This window comes from Geotrypetes seraphini, chromosome 7, assembly GCF_902459505.1.
Source record: "Geotrypetes seraphini chromosome 7, aGeoSer1.1, whole genome shotgun sequence".
NCBI classification, from domain to species: domain Eukaryota; kingdom Metazoa; phylum Chordata; class Amphibia; order Gymnophiona; family Dermophiidae; genus Geotrypetes; species Geotrypetes seraphini.
This window is the reverse complement of record NC_047090.1, coordinates 121,616,353-121,632,265: the sequence shown is the minus strand read 5'-3', so window position 1 is coordinate 121,632,265 and position 15,913 is coordinate 121,616,353. Positions and strand designations below refer to the sequence as shown.

Sequence of the window (15,913 nt, the reverse complement as noted above, 5' to 3'; positions counted from 1 at the left end):
TGCACATTTCCCATTCACCCTCATGGGAACTCTGGCTTAACGTTTCCTCATTTCTCCCAGGCTGTGCTTCCCATCCCCCTCTCTGCAAGTCTGCCAAAATATCTGCAGCCTTTCCCTGGGGATAATTTCCCAGCCCTTCTCTCTGGGGTTTAAGTTGCCAGTCACTGTACCTCCCAAGTGCTGTACCACCTTTCCTTAGGTGCTGGCTTCCTGCCATACGCTCATGCTGGGTCTTAGGCACCCTCTGTGACCTGGAACCTCCTTGAGTGATTTGGCTTCTCTCATCAGAGTCCGCTGTGTCCTCCTTCTCTCTCTCCCCCCTATCTGCAAACTGATTTTGCCAATAAAGCAAACTCCCGGGTCGGACTCCACCCCTCTCTAAATTGGTTTCAGGTTTCTCCCTGACCTGGGGAAAGGAGTGATAGGGGCAATTAGTGGTTTTCAGAGCCTTCCTTAACTGGCTCTTCAGCTGTGCTGGGACCTGCCTGGGCTTGCATTCTTTTGGCTGAGCCAGCTGTCCTGGCTCCATGCCGGGTTTTACAGAGCCCTGTGCTACATTCTGTGGAGTTTTAGCAGTAGTTTTCACTGTGACAGGAGCTTCCCTGTCACAGTAGGGAGCTCAGCAGAGTCTCACAGGGTGCCGGCTACATTTCATTTCCCCCCATTTTGCGGGTCCACAAGAGTTGGAGGCTCAGTCAGGTGCAGAGCTTGAAGATTCAAGGCTGGAGAGCTGTTCTGTTTTGAGGAAGCGATTTCTTCTCCTGATCCAGCTACCTTTGAAGCTCAGGCAGGCTGTAGCACATTGCCAACACATGTCACAGTGAGTAAGGCTGTTATAGTCTATGAGGAAAATCCGGGAGGGGGGGGAAGCTGTTTTAATTCAGCATTTTGCTGGATCAGGCAGTGTCCTGGAGTTTCCGCCTCCAAGGCTTCCCTTAGCAGACTTCCTTTCTAGGGTTGACATTTGTTCCAAATTGGACTGCACGATTGCATGACCAGCTTGGCAGATCCTCTGCCGACCTCTCTCCCTGGCAGCAGACCACGAACCCTTGTTGGCTCTGGCCAGTCTAATGTTTTGTGGCTCCAGGAGCTTTTGGCAGTCCTCAGCAGGAGCCGCCGCTTAGAACCAGTGAGTCCAGATGGAGATGCTGAAGTCTCAGGAGGAACCAGACCTCTAGTTTTGTCTCTCTTCAAACTTTACAAAACATAGTAACACAGTAAATGACAGCAGATAAAGACCAAAATGGTCCATCCACTCTGCCTGTAATCACAATTTCATGATATAAAAAGTAAAATGTATTTTTTTCTTTGGGCCATAGAACTTAGAAGTTTACCAGATACTGACCTTAATTTCCAACTACTGGAGTTGCCATTGAAGCTCACACCAGCCTATTCAAACCATCTCATTTTTGGTTTTTAGACCATGAACATTAGCATTCCTCTGTGTTCATCCCACACTTTTTTGAATTCCAATACAGTTTTCCTCTCCACCACCTCCTTTGGGAAGGCATTCCAGACATCCATCACCCTATCCATGAAAAATAATTTCCTAACATTTCTCCTAAGTTTACCATTCCTCAACCTCAATTTATGTCCTCTAGTTTTACCATTTTCCCTTCTCTGGAAAAGATTCGGTCCTATATTAATACCTTTCAAATATTTAAATATCAAAATCTACAAAATCCTGAGTGGTGTAGAATGGGTACAAGTGGATCGTTTTTTTTACTGCATCAAGAGTTACAAAGACTAGGAGTGGCATAGAGTGATACGGGTAAGGGTAAATTAGATGCACATCTCCCTTGAGAAGCAAACAGTGATATGGGGACTAAAACTATGCCAGGGTACACCTGGCGCCCGGGGCCTCCGCGTGTGCGGACTTGATGGACCCAGGGTCTGATCCAGAGATGGCAATTCTTATGTTCTTATGACACTCAATGAAGTTACAGGGTAATACTTTTAAAAACATTAAGAGGAAATATATTTTCACTCAGACTAGTTAAGCACTGGAATGCGTTGCCAGAAGATGTGGTAAAAGCAATTAATGTAGCTGGTTTTAAAAAAGGTTTGGACGATTTCCTGGAGGAAAAGTCCATAAACTGTTGTTGAGACAGACATGGGAGAAGCCACTGCTTGCCCTGGATTGGTGGCATGGAAAGCTGCTACTATTTGAGTTTTTGCCAAGTACTTACGACTTGGATTGGCCTCCATGAAGACAGGATACTGGGCTAGATGGACCAATGGTCTGATCCAGTAAGGCTATTCTTATGTTCTTATGTATCATATCACTCCTGTCCCTCCTCTCCTCCTGTGTATGCATATTGAGGTCTTCTAGCCTCTTCTGGTATTTATTTTGGTGCAAACCCTCTACCATTTTTGTTGCTTTCCTCTGGACTGCTTCAAGTCTTTTTATATCCTTCACCAGGAGTGGCCTCCAAAACTGAACACAGTACTCCAAGTGGGGCCTCACCAATGGCCTGTATAGCAGCATTAACACCTCTTTTCTTCTGCAGGTTACATCTCTCTATACAGCGTAGCATCCTCCTGGCTACAGACACTGTCACCCCCAAGGTGCCTCTCTCCATCTGTGCATATCAGCCTCTCATCTCCCAGCACATGCATCTCTCTCGGATTTCTACTCCCGAAATGCATCACTCTGCACTTCTTTGCATTGAATTTTAGTTGCCAGACTTCGGACTTTTCTTCCAACTTTTGCAGATCCTTTTTCATGTTTTCCACGCCCTCTGGGGTATCCACTCTGTTACCAGTCTTGGTATCATCTGCAAAAAAGCTAACCTTTCCTTCTAACCCTTCGGAAATATCGCTCACAAACATATTGAACAGAATTGGCCCCAGCACCATCCTTGAGGCACTCCACTACTCACCTAGCCTTCCTCTTAGCAAATTCTATTAACCACCACCCTCTGATGTCTGTCGGTCAACCACTTCTAATCCAGTTTACCATTTTGGGTCCTAACTTCAGCCAGTTAAGTTTGTTCAAGAGCCTCCTATGAGTGACCATGTCAAAGGCTTTGCTGAAATTTACCTTTATGCACTTGAATATAATCTGAGATTTTGGGGCCAAAAAAAGGCCCCAAATTGGGTGTCTTGGTTTATATTCAGGTTAGGGCTGATCCGTCCCCCTCCCAAACCTGTTGCAGCCCTCTGCCGGGCCTGCCATGTGACCTGGTGGTCCAGCGGTGACGGGACAGAAGAAATCCCTCCCAACTCCTGTCCCAACTGATTATAAGAATTTTAATCTCTCTTCCACCTCCCCCGCATACCTTTAGTATCCCTGGTGGTCCAGCAGTGAACCGCGGTAGGGGCACCCTTCATTCGCTTCTGCCCCAGCAGAGCTGCTAGCTGATTGGCTGCAGCAAGTTTTCGTGGGACCTTGAGAACTCACAGCAGCCAATCAGCTGGCGGCTCTACATGGGTAGGAGCAAAGAAAGGTCGTTCCTACCTGTGCAGAGCCGCTATCTGATTGGTTGCCATCACTGCATGGGCAGGAGCGACCTTTGCTCCTGCCTGTGCAGAGCCGCTAGAACTTGTGGTTGCCAATCAGCAGCTTTGCATTGGCAGGAGTGAAAGAAGGTCGCTCCTGCCGAGATTCACCGCTGGACCACCAGGGATACTAAAGGTACATGGGGAGGCAGAAGGGAGGTAAAAATTCTTAGAATCGCCTGGGAAAGGAGGCAGGAGGGATTCCTCCATTCCCGGCCACTACTGGACCATCAGGTCTCGCAGCAGGCCCGGTGGAGGCCTGCAAGTCATCGGGAGGGAGGGGGGACAGGGTACAGAACCTGGTAGGGAGAGTGGGGCTGGATGCAGAACCTGGCAGAGCAGCGAGGGAGGGAGAACAGGGTGCAGAGCCTGGCAAGACACTGCACTTGAATATTAACCGCCCAGTTTATATTCAAGTCAACCTTTTTTTCCTCCTTTTTTGAGTTTATATTCAAGTTGGTTAATATTCAAGTATATACGGTAAGTAAATTATATCTAGTGCACTTTCTTGATCTAATTCTCTGGTCACCCAGTCAAAAATTTCAATCGGATTCTATTGGCACGATTTACTTTTATAAAGCCATGTTCTCTTGGATCTAGTAACCCGATTCTAGGGATTTCACTATCCTCTCCTTCAGCAATGCTTCCATTATTTTTCTAATAACCAAAGTGAGGCTTATCGGCCTGTATTTTCCCACTTCATCTCTGCGACCACTTTTATGAAGAGGAACTACATCCACTCTTCTCCAATCCCATGGAACCACGCCTGACTCCAGGGATTTTATTGAACAAATCTTTAAGTGGAGCTGCCAATACCTCTCTGAAAGCCCTCAATATCCTGGGATGGATCTCATCTGGTCCCCTGGCTTTGTCCACCTTCAGTTTTTCAAGTTGTTCATAAATGCTTTCTTCTGTGAATGGTATGGTCTCCACGCCATTCTCACGCTTAATTTTGCCTGACAGTCGTGGTCCTTCTCCAAGATTTTCTTCCTTGATCACAGAACAGAAGTATTTGTTTAGCATGTTTGCTTTTTCCTCATCTCTCTCCACATAGTGATTCTTAGCTTCCTTCAATCTCACAATTCCATTTTTCATCTTCCTTTTTTCACTAATATATACCTGAAAAAAATTTTGGGTTGGGTCCAGGGTGATTCTCCTGAAGATAAGTGGTCAGCTCTTGGATTAGGAGGAAGCCTGAGCACAGATCTTGATTGATCATTCGCAGCGGTTACAAGCTCAAATTCTCCCAGCCTTTGAATGACTGGTTGCTGGGCTCCCCGGTGGGATGTTCAGAGAAGCAAGCAAAGTCACAGCTACAGCTCAGAGGCTGTTAGAGTTTCTGTCTTAGAATTGGTCCTGCCTGAAGATGCGGTTTCAGGCACATTTTCTGTGTACTTCATTGTACCTTCAGGGCTCAGACAAGTGGAAATTCTCATTGGAGACAGTATGATCAGTCATAGTGGTGGCAGCTCTGGGAAAGTGTCTGGCCTCTCTTGATTTGGCAGAGCCCTATCTACTTCTTCCCATATTTCCAGACCACAGAGTTCATGAGGCTTCATGTCCTGGAAACCATTTCCAGTTTTTGGCCTTTCCCTTTGGGCTGGCGCCTTGCATATTCACCACAGTGATGGTGGTGCGGAGCTGCCCACCTGTGCAATATGAGCTTGCAGGTTCAGCCATTCCTGAGCATCTGACTGGTTAGACCATGAGTGTCAAACTCAATCACATAAGGGGTCGAAATCTAAAACACAGGCTAAGTCGCGGGCCAAATTTTTTTATTAAGATGCCGTATATATTCAAATATAAGCTGAGATTTTTGGGCCAAAAAAAGGCCCAAAAATGGGGGGTCTCAACTTATATTCGAGCCATTGCCTACTCCCCCCCCCTCTCCCGACTCCTCGCAGTGGGCGGGACAGGCAGAATCCCTTCTGGCTCCTCTGCCTGCTGAAATTGGACATCCACACCTCCTTCCATGTACCTTTCAGATCCCATGAGGCCAACTGGTGCACGGAGCAGGAGCGATCTTCCTGCCCTCCTTCTACTGAGGTGGCACTGTAGTAGCAGCGAAGCAACCCAAGGGAGGCATATGAAGGGCTTTTGGCTTCCCTACCTCCCACTTCTTAGGTTGTTGTTCAGGACTCTCTCTTTTTTTTTTGTACACGACCAGTGCCTTCATTTGCTGCCTATTAACAGCTTCTTCTTTACCAAAGATGATAGGGGTCTGCCTCTGGTGTAGTTCCAGCTTTATTCTATTCTGGATATTGACCTATCCTCCTGTTTAACATGATAGTTATTACATTCTCTCAGTGGAATATGCCTCTTCTATATTGTGGTTCTTTGTTACCAGGCTTTCCTGCCATTCCACTTGCAGTTATTCTTCCCTATGGCAGGTTCCAGCTTAGCTATCTAGAGGTTTTTTCCTGGTTCTTTTAGCAACAATTTATTTTGTTGCTCATTGAGTTAGCTACAATGTGATTTTACTCAGAGGTCCCAAGGTTGGCATCTAGACTCTGGGTCATTCCATGTCAAGTGGTCTAGGCCTCCCCACCTGACCATCTCAGAAGTTGATGAAACTTTTAGTGGAAGTACAATAGGACATGCCAATTTGTGCAAGATCTTAGAATTGGATCTCAACTTCTTCCAGAATTAGGGGAGGCCTTGTTATTGGGGCCACTTTTTTCATTCCATGGAAGATAGTGCCAAAACATCAACTTTAGGTTCAGGTTGTGAAAAGATAGTTGCTTGACTAAACTAAGAGTCATATTTCTAGTACAACTGTTTGTGCTGAATCCAAATTAGAGAATAACATGGGGGAATAACATGGGGAAAAAAATCTGTCCCCATCACTGTCCCGTCACCGGACCATCGTCCCCTTTACTGCCCCATCCCCGCAGCATCCACCCTTCCCTCTCACCACCTCACCGCCCTTCAGCGGCCTGAGAATCTCCCTCCCGCCCCCTTACCTTCACGGCATAAAGAAACTTAAGGGAGGGAAGACGCATGGTCACCAAATATATCACTCAGATTATTGGTGCATACTTGGGTGTATCACTGGGAGACCACAAAGTTGATGAAAAAGCTTGTTGTGGAATGCACTGGCAGATATTTGATACAACATAGCTCCTGAACAGAAAGCACAGTGAGGCTCAGATTTTAAAAACTGCCCTAGTAAACTTTTAGGCACACTGCACTTTTCTTTTCTGAGATAAATCTTTATTAAGATTGATGGAAAAAACATTTATGCAAATTTTTAGCTATATTTTAATATCATACATGATAATTGTACATCCTCCAATCTCCTTTTTTCTTGCACCATCTGAAAGAGCAATTCTTTGGCTACAGAACTCACCAAACTAAATTTTTGACCCGCTATTCCTAATAGCTTAAAATAGGCCTACACTAAGGTTTCAACCTGTGTTTAATGTTAAAATATGTGGGAAATGTAGACAGGAACTAGAATAATGAGAGAAACTTTGAATTGGAAATTTGTGGCTTTCTAATAATTGTAAATTTTTATTAGGATAAAAAATTAATTTGATCAAAGAATAGTGTGGTTTGGATAAGAGTAACAATTTCAAAGACAAATTGCTTCATAATCACTTCAAATGCTGCTCATTATGTAGATAGCCTTAGTATAATTCTTTGAATTTGTTGTCAATATTGGACAACACAGTTTGTGAATAGCACCTGTTGAAGGTGTCACTGGAGCTTCAAGAATCGTAAAAATACGTTCCTCTGAAACCCACACAGTATCTTTTTTTAATGGGCCAATGAAAAGATCAAGCAGGGCTTTGTGGATGCAAAAAGTTAATTAAGGCATCATTGTGTTCATTGCCATACATGTAAGTAACATATTGGCCAAGATGCAGGTTGACAAGTTGAATAATGTTTCATCTCCTGATACTCTGTTGACACAAATTTTGATTTCATCAATTGACTTAATTAAACTGGTGATTTTCCCGAGTTCTAGCTACTGTATGGCCATTCTCAAACCTAGATTCCTGAATAGGTATTAGTTTCTCAATGTCTTCCTTTGAGATGAACAAGAATTTGACCCTAGTAATATTTTCTTCACAAAAATTAAGCAAATTGTTTAGCGTTGAGATCTGATTTTCCAGAGGTTGCTCAAGCTGGCATGTGTAGCAAGTCATTTTACATTTACCCCAGTACCATCACATGGTGATTTTTCCATGGCTAGTACCAAAAAAATTCCATTCAGCAAAAATTCCAAACTCTTTGTAATGGCAGGAAAGGTTAACAACATTTTTTGTAATTTTTGTATTGTGCTGCAGATCCTTTGCTAAAGTAGTACACATTTTTTATTCCAGAAATAAGTTGGTTCATAAAGTCATTTAAAGCTTTCAAAAAGGCATGAACTGCAACAGCGTCATGTTGCAAGCATTCACTAATTATGCAGAGACTCAAATTCTGAAGGTCCTGAGCCAGAACTGAAGTAAAGCATAAAGGGGAACACACATGGACTATGAAAGGGAGAACAGAGTTCAAGTGAATGTATTGAACTTGCAATGAATCGCCAACAGCTAAATGTCCATTTTGATGGGCCATTTACAAGAGTATGTGAAAGCTGTGGATGTTGTAACCCGAGTTAGCATGGGAAGCTCAACAAGCTTAGCTGCACCATGTAATTTCACACCTCTAGCTCCTTTGCATATTACACAATAGGATGCCAAAGATGCCCTTTTTTACCATTGAATGTATATGCATGTGAATAATGCATGTATTTGAGACCTAAGTTCTGGCCAAAGCAAAGCTGGGTCAAATATGAAATAGAATGGCTTTGGTAGCAAAAAAGATGTTCTTTCAAGTGATATAAAAAGATATTTGTACCCAAAAAAGGCCAAATTTTGAATAAAGCACTAATATCATTTCTTTGAGTAATTATATATTTGCTTCCAATGGGCTGCAAAGCTTCATAATCCAAATACGATATGCATGTCATGTGCCATGACTGCTGAAACAGTTATGACTTGAATCAAAATACGGGTCAGGAGCAACGAAGGAGTCAAAGTAGGCATTATGTTTCTTTTCTAACATTTTTTGCCCACTTTGCTGGCTCATAATAGGGGAGGTAAACTAATGTTACATTCCAAACTTTGCATATTAAGTTAGTAGTAAGGGTTGTAATCATCTCCAAAATTTCAATTCTTTTGGAGGCTTTTTTGGGCTGTAGTGGCTAGACAAAGTTGCCATTTTGGGTTACGCAGAGCACAGTACTCGGAGACAGCCTCTAGGTCTGAAACCAATAGAGATTCAACTGAAAATTTTTACATAGTTTCTTTCATTTAAGCTATAGGGAACATCCACACAAAATTTTATTCAATTTGGAGGAGGTTGAAGGGGGATGATTTTTAATATTGGACCACTTGACATGGAATGACCCCTCTGCAACTGTCTTGTTGCATGTCATAACATGCCTTTCCATCTTCTGAGAATGGATATGTCTCAGTTCTTGGTTCCTCAACTTTATCTTCAGACAGGGCAGACATGAGTATGACTTCCAGGTGATGCCCGCATCAGTGGTATCTTCGGCGCTGTCCACAGATGTGACTTAAGTACAGCAGCTGCAGATCCCTGCACTTAACAGGGACAGTGAAGTGATTGTTGCTGCCCTTCCCACCCCTACCAGTCTGTAGTCCCCCTCACGATTGCGACACTCGCTCCCTCCTGCTGGCGACAAAAACTATCCATTTATCTCTTCCCTTTAACTAGCCATCTCCCTCCCTTCGCGAGTGCTTTTCAACAGTTTTCTCTTTCTGAGGTGTCGGACGTGGTAATCATTCTCACAAGTCCCTCGTGACTGCCCCAAAGTCCTCTGATGCAAGCCGCCCAGGCAGAAAAAGGAAGTGTGTCAGAAGAGAGGCTTTGAGGCAGTCGCGGGACTTGTGAGAATGGTTACCACGTCTGGACACCTTAGAAAGAGAAAACTGTTGAGTGCTTACAAAGGTGAGGGGAAAGGAGGGAGATGCCTAGACGAAGGGAAGAGATGAACGGATGTTTTTTGGGTTGGTTTTTTTTGGGGGGGGTTGCAAGTGTCACAGTCGCAAGGAGGGCTGCAGGCTGGGAGGGGTGGGAAGGGAAGCCTGATGAGGGAAAGAGGTTTAGAGTCACTGAAGGGAAGTTGAGAGAGAGGGAGGAGCAGATGCTTGATGGAAGTGGGGAGTAGGAGAGAGGGGAACAGATGTTGGTTGAAAGGGGAGAATGAGAGAGGGGAGCAGACACTGAAGGGAAGTGAGGGAGGTGAGGGGGCAGACACTGAAGGGAAGTGAGGGAGGTGAAGGGAGAGAGAGGGGAGCAGACGCTGAAGGGAAGTGGAGAGAGAGGGAGGAGCAGATGCTAGATGGAAGTGGGGAGGGGAGATAGAGGGGAACAGATGCTGGTTGGAAGGGGAGAGTGAGAGGGGAACAGACGCTGAAGGGAAGTGAGAGAGGGAGTATACACTAGAAGGGAGGAGAGAAAGGGTATCAGACACTGGAAGGAAGTGGAGAGGAGAGAGAACACATGCTGGATGGAAGGAGGAGATAAAGAAAAAAGGTCACATGCTGGATTGGGGAAGAGGATAGAGTTAGTGAGATACTGGAAGGGGTGAGGTAAAGAGGTAGCAAGCTGTGGGTAGATGTAATGGAAGGGAAATTGAGGACTAGAAAATAAGAAATAGATGTAGACAACAAATTGAGAAGGAAGAACAGGAAAGGGAGAGGAGAGAGAGATATCAGAGCATTGGAGGAGGGGGAGGAGACAGATACCAGATCTGAAGGAAGGAAATGAGGAGAGAGATGCTAAAAACCACCTGGGGAAGTGAGTGAGATATGGAAGAGAAGACAGATGCCAGACCATGGGGGGAGCGGAGGGAAGAATATGGGTGCCAGACCAATGGGGGGGGGGGGAGGGGAGAGATGGAAGAGAGAAGCAGACAGTTTTTGGTAGAGACATAGAAATAGAGCAAATACCATATGGAAGAGGCAGAGAGAAGGCAGACAGTGGATGGATGGCAGAGAATGATGAGAAGATGACGAAAGCAGAAACCAGACAACAAAGATAGAAAACAAATTCTGTTTCTTTTCTTTCTTTTTTTTTTCTGTAGGATAAAGTAGTATTGTAGCTGTATTGATAAAGCTTTATAAACAAAGCCCTGACAGCTGAAGATCTATTTCTCTATTTCGGCAGCTAGAACTCTGATTTATAAAATGACAATTGTACAGAATATAGTTTCTTTGTATACTTTAATAAAATAAGTTCAGTATAAAACTGTTCGAGACTTGTGCGGATGGGGTCAGATGGTTTGTGGATACGGGGACAGGACAGGGACACATTTTTTCCCCATGCTATTCTCTATGTTCATGTCATTTCTGAACTGTCTAATGCAACTCCTGAGACAAAACAAAGAACCAATAATGGCCTACTTGTACTTGTAACTATGACCTAAATGTATTAATAGTTGTACTGATCTGCTAGTGCTAGCAACAATGTTGAATGTCCATGTCAAACTGTCCATTGTAACTTCCTGGGTAACTGACCCGACCTCTTGCAATATAATCCAACCTTGAACTGAATAGATAAACACAGAATAGAAAACCTGATTAACATAACATCTAGTGTATATGAGATCTGACAATTAAGTTCATGAAGTTGCCTCCATGCATTTACATTGGTAATGTACAAACAACTTGGTAAGGTTTCATAACCTTGGCATATCAGTGTCTCACAGCTCTGTTTGTGTCTTTGTGTGGCAGTGTCTTGCTGAGTGGCATTCTTTATTGATGTATGTTTTTGTGTGCTATCGCAAGAATGTCTGAGCTTGAATTAGAACGACGAACTTGGGCAAGAGTGGAAGTGAAATCAGGACATTTCAGTCCAAGTTTATGGGGATAATGCCATGAAGAAAACAGCATTGTACAAATGGATTAAACGTTTTTCTGAGGGGAGAGAAAGCGTCTCTAGTCAAGAAAGGTCAGGGCAGCCAGTAATAAGCAGAGTTGATGAAAACATTACAAAAATTCAGCAAATTTTGCATCAAAATCATCAGCTGACTGTGATAAGCATAGCAGACCAAGTAAACATCAATAGAGGAACAGTTAGGAAAATCTTAACTGAAAATTTTGACATGAGAAAGGTATGTGCAAAAATGGTCCCGAAGGAGCTCAAGCAAAGGAGAGGACAATGTTTTGTGCTGTGTTATCACTGGTGATGAAACATGGGTGTACCGATATAACCCTGAAACAAAGTGTCAAAGTGCACATGGAAGTCGGCCAGTTCTCCACGATCAAAAAAGTTCCACCATTCCAAATCAAGAGTCAAAACGATGTTGCTACCTTTTTTGATATCGGGGGAATTGTTCATTATGAATTTGTACCAACTGGACAAATAGTTAACCAAGTTTATTTACTATTTGGAAGTGCTGAAAAGGCTACATGAAAAAGATGAAAACGACCTGAACTTTTCGCTAACAACTCATGGCTCTTGCCTCATGACAATGCACCAGCTCATACGGTATTATCTGTGAGGGAGATTTTAGCCAGAAAACAAATAACTGTATTGATCTGGCCCTCAATGACTTTTTTTCTTTACCAAAGATAAAGGAAATATTGAAGGGAAGACATTTGACATTCAGGACATCAAGGGTACTACGACAGGTCTGATGGCCTTTCCAGAAAAATAGTTCCAAAATTGCTTTGAAGGGTGGACTAAGCTTTGGCGTCGCTGTATTGCTTCTCAAGTGGAGTACTTTGACGTTGACCGTAGTGATATTCAGCAATGAGGTATGTAGCACTTTCTCCAGGATAAGTTAGTGAACTTAATTGTCAGACCTCGTATTTTATGAAGGGAGTTTTTAGAAATAAAGTAAAATTCTGGAATCTCTTCAGGGCACACCACTGTGCCATGAAAAACAGTTTGAGAGAAACTGGTCTAAATGAAAGAAAATTTTCAAGTAAGACATAATTTTCCTTAATACGCAGGAAAGGCCCACGTTAAGCCCAAGTTTTAGTAAAGTAAGTACTTGTGTGTCTTTTTAAGATAGATGGAAAATAGGGTTCTTTTGCCTTGTTAACCTAGGCACCCTGTTATAAGATTTCTCCTCATGTCTAATGGTGAGGATTGGGGGGGAGGGAGAGTAGACAGATTTCAGGACTTTAGTTAATACTTGCATTCAGACTTCCTGCCAGATTTCAACTACCAATGTATCAGGTTTTATAATGCTAATCTATGGCTCTTTGATATTTTCTTGAAAATAAAATCTGTCATTAACAGCCAATGAGCCACTTTATTATATTGGACCTAGGTCTGAGTTAAAATACATTCCCCATTTTAAAGGTACTAGTCATTGAAATTTCAACTTTGCATTTCTTGATTTGTTTGAGCAATTCTGTAATTACAACCAATATCATTATCTCTCTATTAACCCAACAAGTATCCAAATTCTGCAACCTTGCTGATCAACCACTTGAATGCTTCAGCAAACACTCCAATATCCTTGCGAATCCCCTTCTGATTATGGATTCTCTTAAACAACTGATTAAATTAATTATCAAGTTCCTTATTGAGTTTATCTGCGTATTAATACATCTATAAGCCATCTTGACTGTATCTGTACTCACTAGTACAACTATAAGAAGTAATTATCATGTTCTTCACTTTGTAATTCCCCATGTTCTGCATCTCATCGCTTGTAATTCGCAACTATAAGATGTAATTATCTTGTTCTCAACCTAAGTAATTCCCAATGTACTTTATGCGTCTCTTCGCTTGTAAATCGCCTTGAACCTGTTCTGGAAAAGTGTGATATAGAAGATTAGATTAGATTAATTATATAGTTACTTCTTTCTAATTTTCCTAATGTTTTTATGGTTATCCTTTAAGTTGTATGAGGCTGCTCCTGCATGATCTAGCCAATGTGTTATTCAAGAAATCTTAACCTGGACGAGAATGCCACTTAAAATTATACAGAAAATCTTTTAGGATATTTGAGCAACCACACTTCTTTGAATGAGTTTAGCTGAATAAATGCCACATATTAAGATCATAAGAATAGCCTTACTGGGTCAGACCAGTGATCCATCTAGCCCAGTATCCTGTCTTCATTGTGGCCAATCCAGGTCACAAGTGCCTGGCAAAAACCTAAATAATAGCAACATTCCACACTACTGATCCAGGGCAAGCTAAATTGGAACTGTGCACCTGGAACACACTCAGTGCTTCCTTTGTATCAGTTAAATGTTCTATAGCTGCTGAGCCTGTTAGTGGGGGGAACTTAAGTTCCTAAAGTCACCCAGATAGATCTTATGAACGTTGATCCCCTCTGTTTGGACCTTTCTTTTTGCCATTAAGATTTCAAAGTTCATCTTCATTTTGAAACTTCAGATCTGGGTGAAAAGCAGTGTGGATATAATGTAGGTATGCAGGTAGATATTGCTATTAACATCCCATTTTAAGGAAAACATTTTGCTAGAAGGAATGAACCTTGGGACCTGCTGCAATAATGAGCTCTGATAAATCTTAAGGGCCAATTCTGGTCTTTAATCCGCCCAAGGGGCTGTTAGCATCTTCATTCCCACGTTACTGTTTTATGTTGACATGTGTATGAATTTGTTCAATTGCTATTCATCAATTGATGTATTTTGATTCTGGATGACAGGTAAGAAAACATTTATAGTATGTTTTAATTTCAATGCTCGGTAGCTTTTTAGAAAGAAACCGGAAAGAGCTGTACTCATTCGTTGTGTCAGTATTATTACTCCTGGAATTACTAATGCCCTTGTTATCTTTCCTATTTTCAGAAAGCTGCAAATCCCTGGACCAGCTTAGCCTCACAATCCCTGTGGCAGGTCACCCAGTGTCACCTGCCCACCCACTCTCAGGATGCCCTGTGCCCAGTGCGCCACCTGCTGCAGAGCCAGTTCCATATCTACAAACGCCCAACTCCGAACCTCAGACAATGGCCAGGTTAAAGATGGCCCGTGAGTGCCCCCAGAGTTCCAAGCCTCCAAGTGGCTCCAAATCAGGAGTCCGGAATACTACAGGTTGTTTCCATGCTTCAGATACTAAAGCTTCTAGAGGTCACACTCATCCCAAACAGCAGCGAATCAGCAGGAGAAGAGCAACCAATGGCTGGATGCCTGTTGGAGCGCCATGTGAAAAAGCTGTTTATGTTGTGGTAAGTGGTTTACAGGTTTGATATGTGTGTTCTATAGCATCCCATTTGAAAGAAGGGTTGAAGTGCCTCAGGAGAGATTTATGTTCTCTAGAGAATTCTTTTAAACTTTCAGTGATAAACCTCAAGGCATTTTGTCTGTCGAATATACTCAACTCTAAACAGATTTTTAGGCCCAAAAAAAGTGACCCAAAACTAGGGTCTCAGTTTATATTCAAGTCCCCCCCACCCCCCACGCCCAGCCAGTGATCCTTTGTATTGGGCTGGTGTGGGGCCTTGAGCATCTGCATACGATCAAGGCCTGCCAGCTCCTGCCCTCTCTGAGAATCTCAGAACCGGCGAGAACCAACAGGCCTTGAGCATGCACAGATGCTCAAGGTCCCACACTGGCCCAACACAGAGGATCGTTGGCAACTTTATCAGTGCCCATAAGTGCAATGCCAGTCAGAAGTGGGGGGTATAGGTGTCTGAGTGCATGACAGTAGCCCCTGTCATCTTGGGGGAGAAGATGTGGAAGGTGGGGACAGCATATCTTATTCATTGGTAAGTTTTGTAGGGATTTGTGGCTCTGTCTTCTTTCTGTGTTTCTACTGGAAATGTACTTTTGCTAAGTTAAGTTTCAGATTAGGCGAAGGCTAGTCGTGCAGAAAATATCTCATCCTTCAGGAACTGTGGCTGTAGGTCTTTTGATCAATTTTTTCATTTTTCCAGCTCTGGATTGTATGCCTCTTCAAAGGGCATGTTCTCTTGCAGTTTTCTTTTCTTTGACTGCAGTAGGTTTTTGCCAACTGGGGGGGGGGGTTTTAAGTGAAGAAACAGTGTTCCCGGAGATGATTTTAAGGTTTGTGACCTTTTTCTTTGAAAAATTCATTCAGTCAAGACCTTGAAGTTTTTATCCTTTGTCTTGGGTTAATGAACTTTGCATGTATAATGGACAAGGCAGGGGACTGAAATGGCACAGGGAATTTCAGGGCAGTGACAGATGTATGAGACAAGGAAACATGGTTGAACTGCAGTTCATGAAAGGAATAACATCTGCACTTAATGGCTAGGATGTCTAGTCTTTGTAGACCCAAATTTCTAACCTCGGTTTGTATTTGAGTCAATCTTTTTCCCCCTTTTTTGGGGGGAGGAATGTTACCTTGGTTTATATTTGAGTCAGTTTATATTAGAGTATATACAGTAATTTCTATGCCTGATGAATAGTTTTGGCAGTAGAATGGGAATTGTAAGATCTGTGTACAC

The 15,913-nt window shown here is 43.0% G+C and overlaps 1 protein-coding gene across 5 annotated transcripts in view; it reads left to right on the top strand.

The window, feature by feature from the left end:
- BAHD1 (bromo adjacent homology domain containing 1) overlaps positions 1-15,913 on the top strand; it is a 318,594-nt gene that overhangs the window by 273,015 nt on the left and 29,666 nt on the right. For all 5 annotated transcript variants that reach the window (XM_033952038.1, XM_033952034.1, XM_033952035.1 and 2 more), the window contains exon 3: positions 14,295-14,671. In XM_033952038.1, coding sequence (XP_033807929.1) covers positions 14,295-14,671 — 377 coding nt within the window. The remainder of the gene's footprint in view (positions 1-14,294; positions 14,672-15,913) is intronic.